Source organism: Ascidiella aspersa, chromosome 6 (assembly GCF_963924565.1).
Source record: "Ascidiella aspersa chromosome 6, kaAscAspe10.2, whole genome shotgun sequence".
Taxonomy (NCBI): domain Eukaryota; kingdom Metazoa; phylum Chordata; class Ascidiacea; order Phlebobranchia; family Ascidiidae; genus Ascidiella; species Ascidiella aspersa.
The window spans coordinates 17488424-17504546 of NC_139452.1; the positions used below are offsets into that span (position 1 = coordinate 17488424).

Here is a 16123-nt window from a genome sequence, read left to right on the forward strand (position 1 = left end):
TAACTGAGAACTACAATCATTTGAAAAACGTGTCCCATCATGGGCAACCTTCCCATATATACTAGCCAGGTTTATGGCTTCGTCACGTTCGTTCCGCAGAACCTGAGCTGGTCACATAGGCCAATCTCCCACATCATGGAGTATTGAGTGGCTGTGTGTGTAGGTTTAGAGGGTAGCCTACAAACTTCCGAAAAATGTTCATCGTTAACGTTTACAAGCCAGGACCGCTATTACAAATTTCAGCTACGACCGTCGTGTTCCCATCCCAATAAATTTACACTAGCACGCGACCTGGGGACACAACTCAAGCCGTAGGACAGCTTCTGGTTAAATAGACCAATATCGGTCTCACTCTTCTCTACCATTCAAATGACCAGGACAGCTTCCACTGCCTGTGCGAACACCTTTGCCACTTGTCAAAGTTATCACAAACGAATAAACTTACAACCTTCTCCCATCCTCCAATAGCATTGACGGTTGTGGATGGGGCACATACCAGGACTTCTTTATACATCCTTCTTATTAAATGACCATCCAACGTCGCAGGCATAGGCCTATAAGTGTGACTGCCTCTACAATGCCTTTCTCTTCGCCGTCCCCGGTACCGAGTTAGGCCCACTACTGCTCGCAGCGCACTAGGCTTAAGGTGGAGTCCATCGACTTCACACACTCCGGAAGGTATTGGGAATCATCAACACAATCATTGAAATGTCGACAACTTTTTCGAGGTGTCTTAATTTCGCCAACGCCATTGCCATTTTTTTAAGGAATGGGACGTTCAAGTATTTAACTGCAAATGTCGGCCTCAAGGAGTGCTAGTGGTGCGGACACCAATTGTTGGACCTCATCTCTGATAAGCTATCCGCGTCCCTTTGTACGAAGCTATACTTCCCATCTTTGATCTTAGCCCATAGTTGCTGCTCCCAGCCGGAACTGAACTAAATTTATGCTTGCACCACCTGAAGATCCTCCAAATCTGGTGGAAACGGTAGTGGATCCCAAAGCCAGACAAACCCTTGAAGAACGAGGCAAAGAGAAAACGCTCATTGCTTTGTAACCTGTTCGAGGACCCTGGAGTAGCCTACTCATGCACACGGCTATATCACACAGTCTGGTTCCGCGGCCGCACGTGAATATTGCTCTATATTTTGCCAGGTTCGAAGCTTTGTCCTAAATAGCAGCAACGAGGTCGAGACGCCTTAATAACGGCGCCCATCATGAATTTCGGAAGGAAAATAATGTGATGGTTTCTGTCACTGGGATTCGTCTGGACCCTCTCAGATAAAGTCGCAAACGTTTACGATGGCGCTAGTGTGATTGTTTGGCAAAAATGAGGTCGAAATGTGAAACTGACGCAAAGACATCGAAAAGTCTTTTAAGGTACCGGTATCAAACATATGTTTAGCTAGTCAAGTTTGGGTAGGTTAAACTGATTGGAACGCGAGTTTCAGATAGAAAGAAGGCTACCCTGTTTTTTATCTATGATCTCTGCAAAAATGTATTAAAATTGCCCCCAGGATTAACTCTGAGCTGTCTATAGATGCCAGAGTTTCCCAAATAGTCGATCAACAAAATGTTAAACGTTCTTTTTGGGGAATTTACGTTACGTTGCACTATTCAAATTGTTTGTATTCTTTCCTTGGTGGTCTATTACTAGCTCCCCATTTTGTGATTAGAGCCATGTGTTGGCCTATTTATATATTTTAATCACCTCAAAAGAGGACAAAAAGTGCAATGTGAGTGGAGTTTTTACTTTATTTTTTTGAGTGAGTCATTTGATTTGACGTTTAGGCCTAGGCTACGCCAAAAATATAATTCAGGCCCACGCCAAAATACAATTCTTGGACGTTGGCAACCCTGTATTCGTGTCTGAATTTGCAAAATACCCTCAGTTTACCTTACTTGGCCCATTTTGCTAAAGTAATTTTAGCCCAAAGGCTCCATGTGACTCATCGCAGCCTCAATGTCAACAAAATAATGTCATTTTTCATTATGTAAATCGATAACATGTAATGCATAGCTTTTTGTATTAAAATAACACCTCTTCCACCTAAAACTTTTTACAATCGGTGTAGCGTTCTTATGGTTAGTTCTTCATGGCGTCACGTTTTAACGTAGGCCTTCCTAACTTTGTACCGTAACGTTAATAGATAACTTTGTGACGCCAAATTTAAAAAAACAAAAAAAAATCCCAGATCAGCGAAACGAATATCCTAGGAACAAATTTTTATACTTCCGTGCCCGGCCACTTAATGTCAACATAATCAAATCTCTGTCTCATAACCAACTGCAAGCAATACAAAAGTGCGATCGTGGCACAAGTCCAGGCCACCCCATATCATCGTTTTTAAATGTCTTTGTGAAGCAGTAATTCGCAACCAGAGAAACACTTTCATTATAAGGCGCTCAAAGCAATTTAAGTCCGGCTTTTCTCCTTCGTGTACAGTGCACAGCATTGAATTATCGGCTAGTAGAGAGTGTTCATTGTCGTTTAAGGGTCGGCAACATATGGATCACCTAGGTGAATTTAAAAGGCAATGACAACAAATCTTGTGACTCTTTTTAAGACTAGTCATCAAAAATACGAGATCGGGCTCTCAAAAACACACGAAAACCATGTTAAACGTCTAAACGATTTCTTTGTTTGGTTTTTATGGTAAGAAAAGCCGAAATATACAGAAGTACATGGAAAGCAAGAGTTGTTCATCGCTTGCATTGCCAGAGATTGGAAGTATTTACAAAGAAAAATCAGATAACAGTGATTGGCCACCATAAAGGTCTTCGTGAATAAGACTTTCGTCAACAATACTGTTAAGCTAAATAAGAAAGGGATTTCTATTACATACAATAAATATCTTTCGAAATACACAATCCTGGAGTACAGTTATGTTTGAATTACGTTTCGTTCAGTGTAAACTACCGCAATCGAACAACGAAATGTTACGCTGGCAACTGGTCCATAATATTTTTAGTCATTTTAAGAAGAAAATAACAACAGTACGAAAACACCTGGTTTCTGACGTACAGTAAAAGTGTTTACGCTTTCCTGCAAAATAGACTTTAGAAGGATGATAAAAGAATATAAAACGTAATAATCTATCGCGAAAAAAGCTAAAAATTTCGCCTATTTACTTATTTGAAAAAAAGGCAGGAAAACGCAACGTATATTTGCACATGGATAAATAACATGAGAAACGAAAAAGAATAAAGCCAAGTTTAGGCTATTCCTTGTGGAATTACAAAAGATAAGTAATCAGCTGTAGCACCCCATGACGCACGATTTTGCTGAAACACAATGTTCCAAGCCATAATTGCCGCAATCCAAATTAATGATCCAACAGCTGATTGGATAACATAGCTTCGTATCTTACGTTGCTCTTCGTATATGGGTTTAAAAAAGGCTTCCTTGCCAAACCACAATGTGTTGATGGCCCAAAGGAAAGGAAGGGCGAAGAATCCACCTAGAATAATCAAATATTTTATTGAAAAGTAGAAAAATACGTACATCGGTTTACCGATGATACTGCAGATATTCTAATACCTATATATCAGTATATCACCAAATTTAGGCTGACATTTTGGGGGGTCCCGAATTTTCAACATAGGGAATTCCCTATTTTTCGTCTATAGTTAATGAATAATGACGTCATAAACTAGTGAATGGTACGACGTCATAAAATAGTGATTTGTATTGTCATCTAGAGCTGAAATAAAGAGGCGATTTTTTATTGTTTTCATGGATCATACTTTGTCATGTTAATGGATAATCTTGTTTTTAAAAAAGTTGTTGCAGGTATTTTTTTCACATTTGAACAGCTCCTAATACACCGCTTAATAATAACTGATTCTTGTTCTGTCATTTACATAGCGAAACACCTTTCCCACTGAATATTGTTGAACAAATCAGAAGCTCAGTAAAATATGTATTTCTTACAGCAAATAAATACTGTCCTACTTGTTTAATGCAATATTTAATTCTTAGGACATTTGGCAATTTTTGCTAGAATTTTTTGACATGCTTATCCAAGTGTAGCGCCCGATAGCCAAATATTGATGTACACCACAAAACACTGCATTTGATTTTGTGTTAACACTGCTCTAATAAAACAACAAGCTCAAAAAAATATCAAGCCGTAAATAAAATGTCCTTTCAAATGTGCCATATGCTTTACTGTGTTATCGCGACAAACCAACTGATAAATAGATTTTGTGATGTTTTTAGTGTATAGGTGTGACACATATAATTATGTTGCACTGTATTTTTTAAGCGAAACCACTGTTTTTCCGACAGAAACAGAACAAAGTTTAACATCACTAAATTAACCATTGTTCTGTGGGACACATGCAAAAATGTTGCTGGATATATGTTACCAGTGGGGACAAGTTTAGGTTTAAATTGATTGTTGATGATTTAAAAAATTGAATAACTGAAATACCGGAGTCCCTGAAAGAGATATTATATACATTATACTAAGTGCATCGCAGACTGCACAAAATTTTCTGTGCATGTTTGAGACACTTGGTTTAGAGCAGGGATGACCAATCGTTTAGCAGAATGGGCCGCAAATCCTATTAAATTAAAGGGGTGATGTCTTAAAACAACTAAACTTATAACACCTTATCGCGCGAAACACGAAAAAATGAGTTTACATGCCGTATCATCCCATGGTACAACACATTTGGGTTTATATATTTGCTTTAAACGATCCGGAAAAATATACAATTAGAAAACACACATCTTGCCTAACAATGATGGGTGCACAAGTGTTAGATGGATGTTAAAATGTGACATTAGACTCGATAATAGTCTCTGAAAAAAATATAAGATTAGGCCTTTAAATAAAGGCTACTGAAAGTTAGAATAACTGGTGGGCCGCATGCTAACATTAGGCGGGCAGCGGGTTGGACATCCCTAGTTTAGAGGATTTAGCATTAGAGTAAATATAATAATAATTAGAGTAAAAAAAAAGGCAAATGGTAGTTGTTTAAACAAAATAGTAGATAAATAAAATTGCATTTATGTTCAAATTGATTAATTAACATAAATTATAAAAAAAAATATTTTTCTGTATCATTTGACAAGAACATAAAAATGAGTCATAACTATCGCTCTTATCTACTAAAACGTTATGCTCCTGTTACAGGGGCGTATCCAGAAATCCAAAAAGGGGTTATGAATTTTCAACTTAGGGAATTTCTTGTTTTTCCATAAAACAGTGATTGTAATGACGTCATAAATAAATAAAATCAAAACCCATTAACGTCTAGTAAAAAAAAGCGAAACTTGCGTCGTCGATAATCCTGCCAGGCGTTTTAGCTGAAAAACCGCTTTGTATGCAATCGTTAACTTTAGGTGGGAACACCCACCCCCCTGGATACGACATTGTCGCTGCGGACTGTGGTTATGTTTATAACCCAAACTCACCAATGTAGTACTTCCTACACAACAGAAGTTTATCTTGATTGCTCATCTTATTTAAATCCATGATGTTATTTAAATAAATACCTATTTACACCTCAAATCCTAGAAAAACAAAAATAATTTTAACAGTAAGCGTTTTAACTAAATGACATAAAAATAGATAAAAAGACAAGCAAAAGACATTATGACAGTAAAAATAGATTGAATGATTTTTTATACCACAAACAATTTATCAATTTAGAAATAACACAAATGAGGTCACTATCAACGCAGCTCCAAAGCTTTTTCATTATAAAATCCGCAACCATTATTAAACTATACATGAATATTTTTTGTGTAAAGCCTAGGGCGGCATAAAAGCAAACTTAACAACAAGCAAAAAAGTCTATAAATACAGCTTGTATCCCTCCCCCACAGGGTACACAAGATTTAGGAATGACTGTTCTAGAGCAAGCATAATTATTTAAATAATAAATTACAAAACAACATGGCTGGGCGCTCTTTCACTATTGTACATGAAAAGTTATGCAAAAAAAATAAAATAATAATACCGCATACCACAACGCATATTGTTTGGGTTAGCGTTTGGGTGAGAGTGGGTCAAGTAATATTATGTTTATTATTAATAATAACTTGACCCACCCTCAACCAAACGCTAACCCGCACCCTAATCCAAACAATATGTGTTGTGGTATGCGGCATTTAAAGAAAAAAAAATTTTTATTAATTTTTACATACAATAGTGAAAGAGCGCCCATGGCTTTAATAAAGTATGTACAAACTGTACATTTTCCTTTGTATTGTAAGTATTGTTGCCTTTGTTTAATCGGGTAGTACTGTCAAAAGTTATCATCGTGAACATTAGCAGTGTCACCTGGACATTCGTTTTCCAAATTTTGTAAGTTTTCATAACTGTACCCACACCAAACACAATAAAAATATTTCATTCTTAAGTGAGCCGTTAAGAAAGATAATTTTTCTCCAGGTGATAAATCCTCTTCATTATTTTCCATTATTGAATCTTCTGCTGATGTTGTAACAGCATCTGGCCAGAAAAATGTCTTATTTGGTTCTGTTATATGTTCATCAGTGTCTAAGTGAAGGCAGACTTTTTGACTTTTGTAAAGGTCCTTTTCTATTTGTTTGTTATCAAATCTATCTTTCATTATAGATTGGTATTTGTTGCGTTGTACCACTTCAATTTTTGCCCGCTGCTCCATTGCAACTGCTCTAAGCTTTTGTCTATGAAATTGTATGTCCTTGATTGCCGATTCTCGTCCTATACCTGTGCGGTCAGTTTTAAGGGTGATAGGAATCGGTTCAGCTCTGCCTTTATTTTGTGGACCAAGGCCTTGACCAGTTTTATATCCCATTTTAGACATAAGTTTAAAGCCAACGTTGTCACTGGTCAGTGCGGTTGTTAGCCCCTCTTCTCTTAAATTTTGTTCGATGATGTGCTTTGGTGTTGTTCGTGTCTTAGCGTTAAAAGTCCTGTGTTTGTTCTCCAATTTTCTTTTTCTGTCTACATGCTTTAACTTGGTAAGTTTGCTATGGTGTTTTTCTGGCTCTTTAACAAATAAACTAGACATGTAATCATCTTCATCATTATTCTTCATTGTGCTGATATGCAAGTGATCATTGTTCCCACAAGGTACAATTTAATGAAATACCTTATAAATGTATATTGAAAATAGAAAAGTAAACCAATTTAAGAAACCTAAACTTTAAAAACAATTTAACTACATGTTTGTATATTGCAAAATAATGTAGAGGCAATTAACCTATTGGGTAGCTTTAACTTATTAATTTCTAACATTTGATTGGAATTTTTTAAAACAATACAGCGAATATTCCATGAACATAACTGTTGTAAGCTAGGCACTGTAACTAAAATTACGGGGTAAATGGGTAAACCAACAAAGTCAATGACAAAATTTGGAATAAAACTGAACAACATTAATAATTTTGATTGAAGCATAGGGTTAGGATTTGTAACAAGCAATTTCTCCAAATGAGATGAAAGCTGGCCAATAGTTGGAAGTTTTGGAAAAGAGAATTCTACAAGTCCATGAACAAGGAGCACTTTTAACACATCTACACTTGACTTTCTTGTTGATGTTAAAAGTTGTTTAAAATGATATCCCCTAGTAAGTTTTGTTGTAAGTAAAGCTTTATGTTTTAAAAGTATGGAAACAACCTTGGCAAGGCATCCTTCCATTGAAGAAAAGTCCCAGGGTAACACATTATCCAATACTCCATCCACACCATAAGTAAACTCCTTTGTCATTAAACAGTCTTTGCAATATGGTAAACAACCACTGACATCATAGCCAATTTTAAGCAGAAAATCTAGGCATTCTGGCTGTTGTGAAACTATTGAAGTTAAAACAGGCGAGGAAATGTTTCTACAGCCTAATTGACTTTGGTCAGTGTACATTGAAAGTGTTTTTACGATTTTTAAATAACCTTTTTCGGCCGCTGCTGAAATAGGCGCTGCAAACAAAATATCTCCATAATTTGTAGTGAAGCGACAAGGAATGTGGGGATCAGCATTAAGATCCAATAAAGTATCGACAACATCAGCATTGTTGCTTTGAGCTGCAATGTAGAGAGGGGTACAATCGTCACAATCTTTGGCATTTATTTCACAATCAGATATTATAAGAAATTTTACTATATTAACAGCAGCACTATCTTGACCTGACAATATTGACGCAGCAACATGTAATGGTGTTCTACCAAATTCGTCTGCATACTTTACATCGGCACCCCGACTAACTAACAGTTTAACACTTTCCAGGTTTGCACAATTGATAGCACTATGAATAGGAGTTTCTTTATATACACCAGAAATGTTATTTAAACTATTTGGAAACGTGTCTATAATTCGAAGCAAAATCATTGGGTAGGCAACAGCTTTTGAAATTAGTTTGGCTGGCTCTGGTATCACTTTCTGGTAAACTGGAAGTAAAGTGTTAACAATGTCTAAACTTCCACCACAGACTGCCATTTCCAAAGGAGAACCTTGACTTATATCAAATGGCAACGGCCATAGTTCAACTGGATCTTCATCATCAAGCTTAGCTTGTGCAAGAAGTTCTTTAACACATTTAAAATTCCCAGCATGGGAAGCCTCATGAATGGGATACCAACCCCTGTTATCGTGAATGCAATAATCCTTTCCAGATGCCAAAAGCTCTCTTAACTTTTGAACATCTCCAGTCCTAGCAGCAAAGCCAACTTGGGAACAAGAATCATCATATGCTTCAGTAAAATCCATAGCCTATCATGACAAAAGGAAAGGCAGCAGCTTTAACTTCAATGTTTAGGAAGTTTGGAAAATATTTGGCTGAAAACTTTAAACATTACTCATAGTACCATAAGCTATTTTTTTTTATATTTAAGTACTATTTTTGGCGCTCTTTCACTATTGTACTTAAAAATTAATAAAAAAAAAAAATTCTTTAAATGCCGCATCCCACAACACATATTGTTTGGGTTAGGGTTAGCGTTTGGTTGAGGGTGGGTCAAGTTATTATTAATAATAAACATAATATTACTTGACCCACCCTCACCCAAACGCTAACCCGCACCCTAACTCAAACAATATGCGTTGTGGTATGCGGTATTATTATTTTTTTTTGCATAACTTTTCACGTACAATAGTTAAAGAGCGCCCTATTTTTTAATACCAGTTGTCTGTGTAACAGTTAAATTAGTACTAAAATGAATTGGCCTGATCACTTGATCAGTGATCATGAGGGCTGGATTGATTAGGACGGGGCTGATGGGACAGCATCTCCCGGAAAAGCACCACTACAACCGTTGTACAGTAACAACATAGTGTAAAATTTATGATATTATAGACCACTCAGTTTGAGATCATTTTGTCTAACGTAAGCCATTGTTACCATTGTCATTCTGGCAGGATTTTTTTGGAATTTATTTCGCTCAAAATTTGCCTATTTTTAAATTGATTTTTGATGCGCATATCACATAAAGTGTTTATAAGCATTTAAAAAAAAAATATTTCTATTTTTGTTTATAGAAAGTCCTTATTTTGGTTTGTTTTATTTTATTCCACCCACCCATTATAAAACCTGTATTACTTAACGAGCAATTTTTATTTTTATATAAACAAAACAAAATATCTCTTTTCTTCAGCTTATATCTGATCATAGAGCACTAGTGCACTTAGTGCTCTATGATCTGATATTATTTATTTTTTTGGCTTCAAACTTATTGAATAATTTACCAGCATGATAAAATATTACAGGTTTACAAATTTAGAGTCATTGAAAGTTCCAGCCACCCTATTAGGCGTTTCCCCCTATTTCGAGGTCACTGATTCGGAAAATGGCAGTAGTTTTTCTCTATCACGTCAATTTTTTTCTGTACAGAATTTCGAAATTTTATAAAAAAGCAGCAATTTATGTTTTTTTATGTAAGTCTTCACTGTTTGTGACAACATATTTTAACATGTTACGACACTACCAGGTATGGGGTCACTTTTTTGAGTTTGTCGTTTGAATAACTAAATTTTTTTCTAGAACTGCTGAAATTGTGAAAAAAATGTATTGTTCGGAAAATACCCGGCGTTGCCCAGGTGAAATAGAATATTTACCGGTTATTCGTAAGATCTTAGTAAAAGACATAAATAATGCAAACATATTTTTCTAAATGTCATAACAAATTTGCTTATGCCTAAATGTTTGAACTGAGTGTCACTAAATAGAAATTTCAAATCATGTGATGTGTTTCAAACCATGGCATATCGCGTGTCTAAAGTCGGTTAACCTAATGTTTCCCCACAATCAGAGTATCACCCAACTGCCTGCGTGAAAGATGTAAAAGCGGAATCGCGTATTTAATATGTGACTTATTTGCGTGGCTCTAAAGATCTAATTCTTTGTCTCCGTCGAACACACTGTGACCATTTTTAATCACTAATTCACGTGTTACCAGCATTGTATAAGCTTGCTGAAGCCGCATGCTATAGCTGATGATTTTAAAAAACATAAAACGTTTTCAGGGGGTCCACAAAAACTTCTCAATATACCTATATTAAATTAACTAACGCTGGGGCCTGGGATACATGCTTAAACACAATCTTGGTAAATGATAAAATCACATTGTAAGTTGTAACATGTTGTAAATAGTAACACTGTACCATGTTGTAAATCGCATTGAGTGTGACGTAACATTTCCAGTGTGACGTAACACTGGGCGAACATGTTGCCACACACACACACACACACATCTCTAGACGAAATACCCGGCGTTGCCCAGGTTACAAAGAATAGGGTAACACTAATTTACGGAATGATGAATGGTCGGAATGGTAGGAACGCTCACAGTAATATTATTAAAGATAATAACACTTGACCCACCTTCACCCAAACGCTAACCCCCACCCTAACCCAAATATTGTACGTTGGTTTAATAATTGTTTTAACGGGGTAACACTTAAGTTAGTGAGCGTTCCGACCATTCATCATTCCGTAAATTAGTATTACCCAAAAGAATATTTACCGATTATTCGTAAGATCTTCGTAAATGACATAAATAATGCAAGCATATTTTTTTAAATGTCATAACAAACTTGCTTATGCCTAAACGTTTGAACTGAGTGTCACTACATAGAAATTTCAAATCATGTGGTGTGAAGTCGGTTAACTATAGCGCACAACACTATTGGCTAAGCATGCAATACATCTTTTAAGTAACGAAAACCCGTGACGTTTGTCAATTGAGAATAACTCCCAAACGTAAAACTTTAGGTTGCAGCAGCAATTGCTTAGACTTGCTTGATAGCGTCATGTTTAAGCAAATACGTAATCGCGGTGCTAAACTGCGTCAAACGTAAGAAAAATCCTCATTGACAAACGGCTTTAAAATAAAAATTCAATTCTTCGTAAATTTGCGAACTCTACCTAAACTTTACGCGGTAACAGGCATCAATAATTTCCTAAACATAATAGTCTTAGTTGAAACATTAAAATTTTACTTTTTTACTAAGGAAATATACTTACTTTTATTTTTTTATTTCCCGGCAGGTAATTGCGCTTGAAAAAAAGTTTTGCGCGGATGCGTTAAACTTGGACTATCTTTTACTTAAACTATGCCTAACACAAAAACTTTTAAATATACCTATATTAAATTAACTAACGCTGTGGCCTGGGATACGTGCTTAAACACAATCTAATCTTGGTAAGTGACAAATCACATTGTAACATTTTTTAAAATATCTTGTAAATCGCATCGAGTGTGACGTAACATTGTGATGCAATACATTTTAAATTGAAAGTCAGCATTACAACAGTTTTCCACCAGTGAGGTTTGAACTCACGGCCTTTCACGAAACCAGTTCTCTACCACTGAGCTAAAGCGGCAACGTTAAACTTAAACTGCTCGAAATTCACATTATGATCATCACCGACTGTGCGAACATCTTGCCACACACTTACATCTTACATCTCACAAACTTTCTCTTTTATTATGTAAATTACCACAGAATATTACTCTGTATTGCCTAATTTGCGTCACTATACACGTGACCGGTGTCCACAGACCGAGCGCCAAACTGAGTGCATTATTATCGTTTCTCGATTCATTCGACTTAAAAACCAGCGGCTTGTATCACCATGCTATTATATCGTGTCTTTTGATATTTGTTAATATATACTCAACGAGCAATATCATATGAATGAAGTGACTCTAGACTCTAGAGCGGTCATGTTCAAATCGCGGATCGCGATCCGGTTCCGGATCTTTTCAGCGTTTTGTGCGGATCTTCTAATGTAGTCTTGAAAAAATAAACTTTCTACAGTGTTTTCATGTGAATACCAATTGTCAGTGTTAATGAATTTTGTAAAAAATCAAGCATAGAACGAGACTCCCAAATGCTAATATTTTTGAGCGTTTAAGGATATCAGTCAGCGACAGAAAGCCCCAATTCGATGCTATTGTAAGACCTAAAGTCTAAAACAGGGGTCGGCAACTTACGGCCCGCGGGCCGGATGCGGCCCGCCAATGTAATTCATTCGGCCCGCCGCCTCTTTGACAAATTAGATACGAGTCCATTTCAAATACTTTTTGACTATTTTAACTCGTGCGGAAAATGAAAAAAAAATGCGCGAATCATCTTTCTGCGTCCGGCTTGTTTACGTTTTGATGCGGTCTTTTGAACTAGATCAGCGCTTCGTTACCGTTAATGGAATACGCATTCAAAAATGCTGGACATATATTTTTTAACATTTTGTATTTTCGGCAATGTAATAAAAACTTGCAAGAAATTTAAAAGAAATGCCGGTATACCTAAAAAAATCGCGCTCGCTTGGCTCGCCACGTGCGCCCTGACTTACAAAGGTTAACAAACACTAAACAAGATTAACTATTAAACTTATCGCGTTTACATAAATAAAGTACCATCAGTACTATTTGAACACCCCTGCTCTAGAGTTTGTGGGTTTAGAGTTTAGACCACACGATACGTTCATGACGGAGGGGCAAGGGGGGTACTTGCCCTCCCCCCCTGGAATTTCAAAATGGGGGGCGGGAGTTATTACCCGCCTTTTTGTAAGTGATATTATCGTTTTTTGTTCGTTTTGTCATGGCTTAACAAACTGTTCGAAGCGGCGTGCTTTTTAAGTAATTGGGTCACGCGTCTTAATCTAATGCGAAACGAAATCGAGCGCAAAACGCCGTTTTTCGTCTTTTGTTTGGTCGACCGTAAACCCTGGATAGTTTTTATCTTTCGTTATTTGTTTAAGTTGACCAATTAGCAAGGGTGTATTCGACAACTGACAACGCTAAGTCAAACCACTGTCGTGCGCGTTTCAAAGTCTCCACTTTTATGTAATGATGGTTAACGCAAAATTATGCTCTTTAAGCATATTTTGAGACCACGTGCTAAGTGTGCAATGAACACGTGCTAAGTGTGCAAAAACACAACTTTTCTCCCCTCAACCACAGCTTGTAAAAAAAATTTGAAAACCGATCTTCGTTTAATATTGCACGTGGTGAAAAGCGTGCTTGTAATTTAGCGCTAGTGCCGTTCATGGAACTTGAAAACTGCACTGCTGATAGTCGAATTATGTATGATTCTACCACAATTAATCACACATATTTCACGGTCTTGGTTTATTTTTTCGCCTGAAGTTAACGATTGCACACTGTGGTTTCGCAGCTGGCGCCTGACAGGATTGTCGACGACGCACGTGGTCGCTTTTGCTGGACGTATTTGGCTGTTTCTGATGAGTTTTTTTATGACGTCTTGGAATCACCATTCTATGACGTCATACTGTCACTGTTTTATGACGTCATTATTCATTAACGTCAGACGAAAAATAGGGGAATTCCTTAAGTTGAAAATTCATTACCCTCCTTTTTGCTTTTCTGGTTACGCCCCTGATTGCCCCCCCCCTGGAAAATTTTCTGCCGGCGCCCCCGGATACGTTCAATAATTTACCTCCGTACGTAGCCTACGCGATCAGAACTCCACGAATGAAAAGTTATGAGTCTGCTCGTTGTCAAATAAATTGCCATCACTTAAATACTTTGCAGCCTTCCAGATGGCTAAAATTAAAGTTCGTGACAACACGCTTAAACACGATACAAAATTATAGGAAATTCTGGACAGACGAAACGCTTCTAGCAACATAATGTTGTCAGTTGATACATACACACGTCACAACGCAACCGGCCAGACTGCTATAACTGAATGACCGATGATTGGCCCGAACATATGGAGCGCAAGCCGCTACAAGTTCATGAAGTTAAAAACATATATTTTAGGACTCCAGGCATAAAACCGAAACAAGAAAAACACCAACGTCAGAATAGAACACAATTCGGAATAAGTCAACATAGGACTAATACCTATTGGTATTAGTACCGTCTAAATCGGAATAAGTCCTAAATCCGTCGGAATAAGAGCTAAAAGGTCAGAATCAGGCCTAAAAAACACTTTAAATAACCCCAAACCCCACTCCTAAGTACATCTTTTACGCCCCTAATAATTTCAACACTAACCCATTTTCTAACCCTATACGCATTACCTACCAATAACCCCAAACAGGACCAAAAGTCCGGTGCCAAAACAGTGGCGCCCTGACAGCGCCAGTACGTAAGACTAGGGCGTCCAAACGTAGTCACCAAAAAGGCCAATGTCAGACCGATGGCCCACGATTGTCTCATACCCTCTACCGACAGGTTCGGGCGTTATATTGGCCATTTAGGCCTTCTTCCGATGAATTAAGGCCTTATTCCGATGAAGTTAGGCCTTATTCTGATGAATTTAGGACTAATTTCGATGGATTTTTAGGCCTTATTTGGATGAATTTAGGACATACTCCGACAGATTTAGGTCTTATTCAGACAATTTTGATCTTATTCTGTACTGGATATTACTGCGTATTTGGATTTTATTGGTCTTAATACGATGGTTTTAAAGATTTCTCTGCTCCAGGTATTGTATCTTTTTAGGTCTTATTGCGTGTTCCTCTTCAGATGCTGTTCGCATGCGTTGGCGACTATATGAGGCTGAAAGCATCTGAAGAACTTTCCTCGACTTAAGGAAGATCATCCTGAGAGGTTGATGTAGTTCGCAGACCTACTGGAAAAGTGCCTTACTACGTTGGAGAATATCGGGGAATATGCCGGACTAAACTCCTTGGATTCCATGATACAGCTAATTGAAAGCTTATACTTGTACAGACTGCAAGAATGGTGAACGGACAGATCTGTGGAAGTGTTACATAGAACAAATCGCGAGGCTAGAGTGGCCGACTTCGTGCATTTCGTTTTAGATCGTGCTGTGGTGGAAAATTCCCTCTGTGGTAGTCGAATTTTCGGATTACGACGTGAGAAGGTGTTCCACAATCGAGAAAACCCAGAACGTCAACGTACGTTGTTAACCTATTCGAGGTCCCACAGCACCAAATACGTCTTCATTGTGCTTGTTTTGTGACAAACTACACGATGTCAAGGTGCCTGCGTTTAAACGAAAAATGTACTCTGAACGTTTACAGTTCGTCAGTGAGAAGAGGCTCTGCTTCAGGTGTCTTGCTCCATGTCATGTCGTAAGGAAATGGAAGGCACAAACCCCTTACGAGGAAACTATACAGCTGCAAGAGTAATTACCACCATACACTGTTCAACGTGTGACGGAAGAGGTTGCTGCCGCACTTGTTGCACCCGAGAAAGTTACTTCGTGTTCAATGGAAATACTCGTTAATAGCAATCTAAAATATACCCGCAAATACCTATTAATAGCTAAATCTTGTTTAAATGACGTTTAGCAGTGTGTTGTGCCTGTCTTGGTAAAATACAGAAAACAACGGCTGCAAACATACGCCTTTCTGTATTGGCTCTACTGGAACGTTCTGCACCAAAAGGCGCATCAACGCTTTGGATATGAAGGGCAAAACCAAAGAAATTGTTCTTACTTATGAGGTAAAGAAACATGTCGGCGTTTCGGTGAGTTTTTCGGTTTCAAAACTTTTCCAGCGAAAAACAAAAATGTTAACCTGTTTGTTGTTTCACACGCAAGATCGTGCGTTAACTTATAAATACAGTATAGTAGGTGTGTATGTTTTGGTCGTTGTCAGTTTCTGTTCGAATACCATAAGCATGCTTCTCAAAACAGTCGCTTGTTAAAAAGGTTGACGACAACTGACTTAACACATTGCAATATAGTAG

The 16123-nt window shown here is 37.4% G+C and overlaps 3 protein-coding genes across 3 annotated transcripts; all 3 read right to left on the bottom strand.

Annotated features, from left to right (window-relative positions):
• Nucleotides 1–2619: 2619 nt before the first annotated feature.
• Nucleotides 2620–5545, bottom strand: LOC146140553 (gamma-secretase subunit pen-2-like). The gene is made up of 2 exons (XM_083392943.1): nt 5426–5545; nt 2620–3461 (listed from the first exon to the last, which is right to left on the bottom strand). Exons 1-2 carry the CDS (start codon nt 5484–5486, stop codon nt 3217–3219), a joined length of 306 nt encoding a protein of 101 aa, XP_083249069.1. The 5' UTR covers nt 5487–5545; the 3' UTR covers nt 2620–3216.
• Nucleotides 5546–6007: 462 nt separating this feature from the next.
• Nucleotides 6008–7164, bottom strand: LOC146140554 (G patch domain-containing protein 11-like). Its single transcript, XM_083392942.1, has one exon. It carries the CDS (start codon nt 7036–7038, stop codon nt 6262–6264), a length of 777 nt encoding a protein of 258 aa, XP_083249068.1. The 5' UTR covers nt 7039–7164; the 3' UTR covers nt 6008–6261.
• Nucleotides 7016–8832, bottom strand: LOC146140555 (uncharacterized). The gene has a single exon (XM_083392940.1). The coding sequence runs from the start codon at nt 8700–8702 to the stop codon at nt 7158–7160; it is 1545 nt and encodes a 514-aa protein (XP_083249066.1). The 5' UTR covers nt 8703–8832; the 3' UTR covers nt 7016–7157.
• Between the last annotated feature and the right edge of the window lie 7291 nt (nt 8833–16123).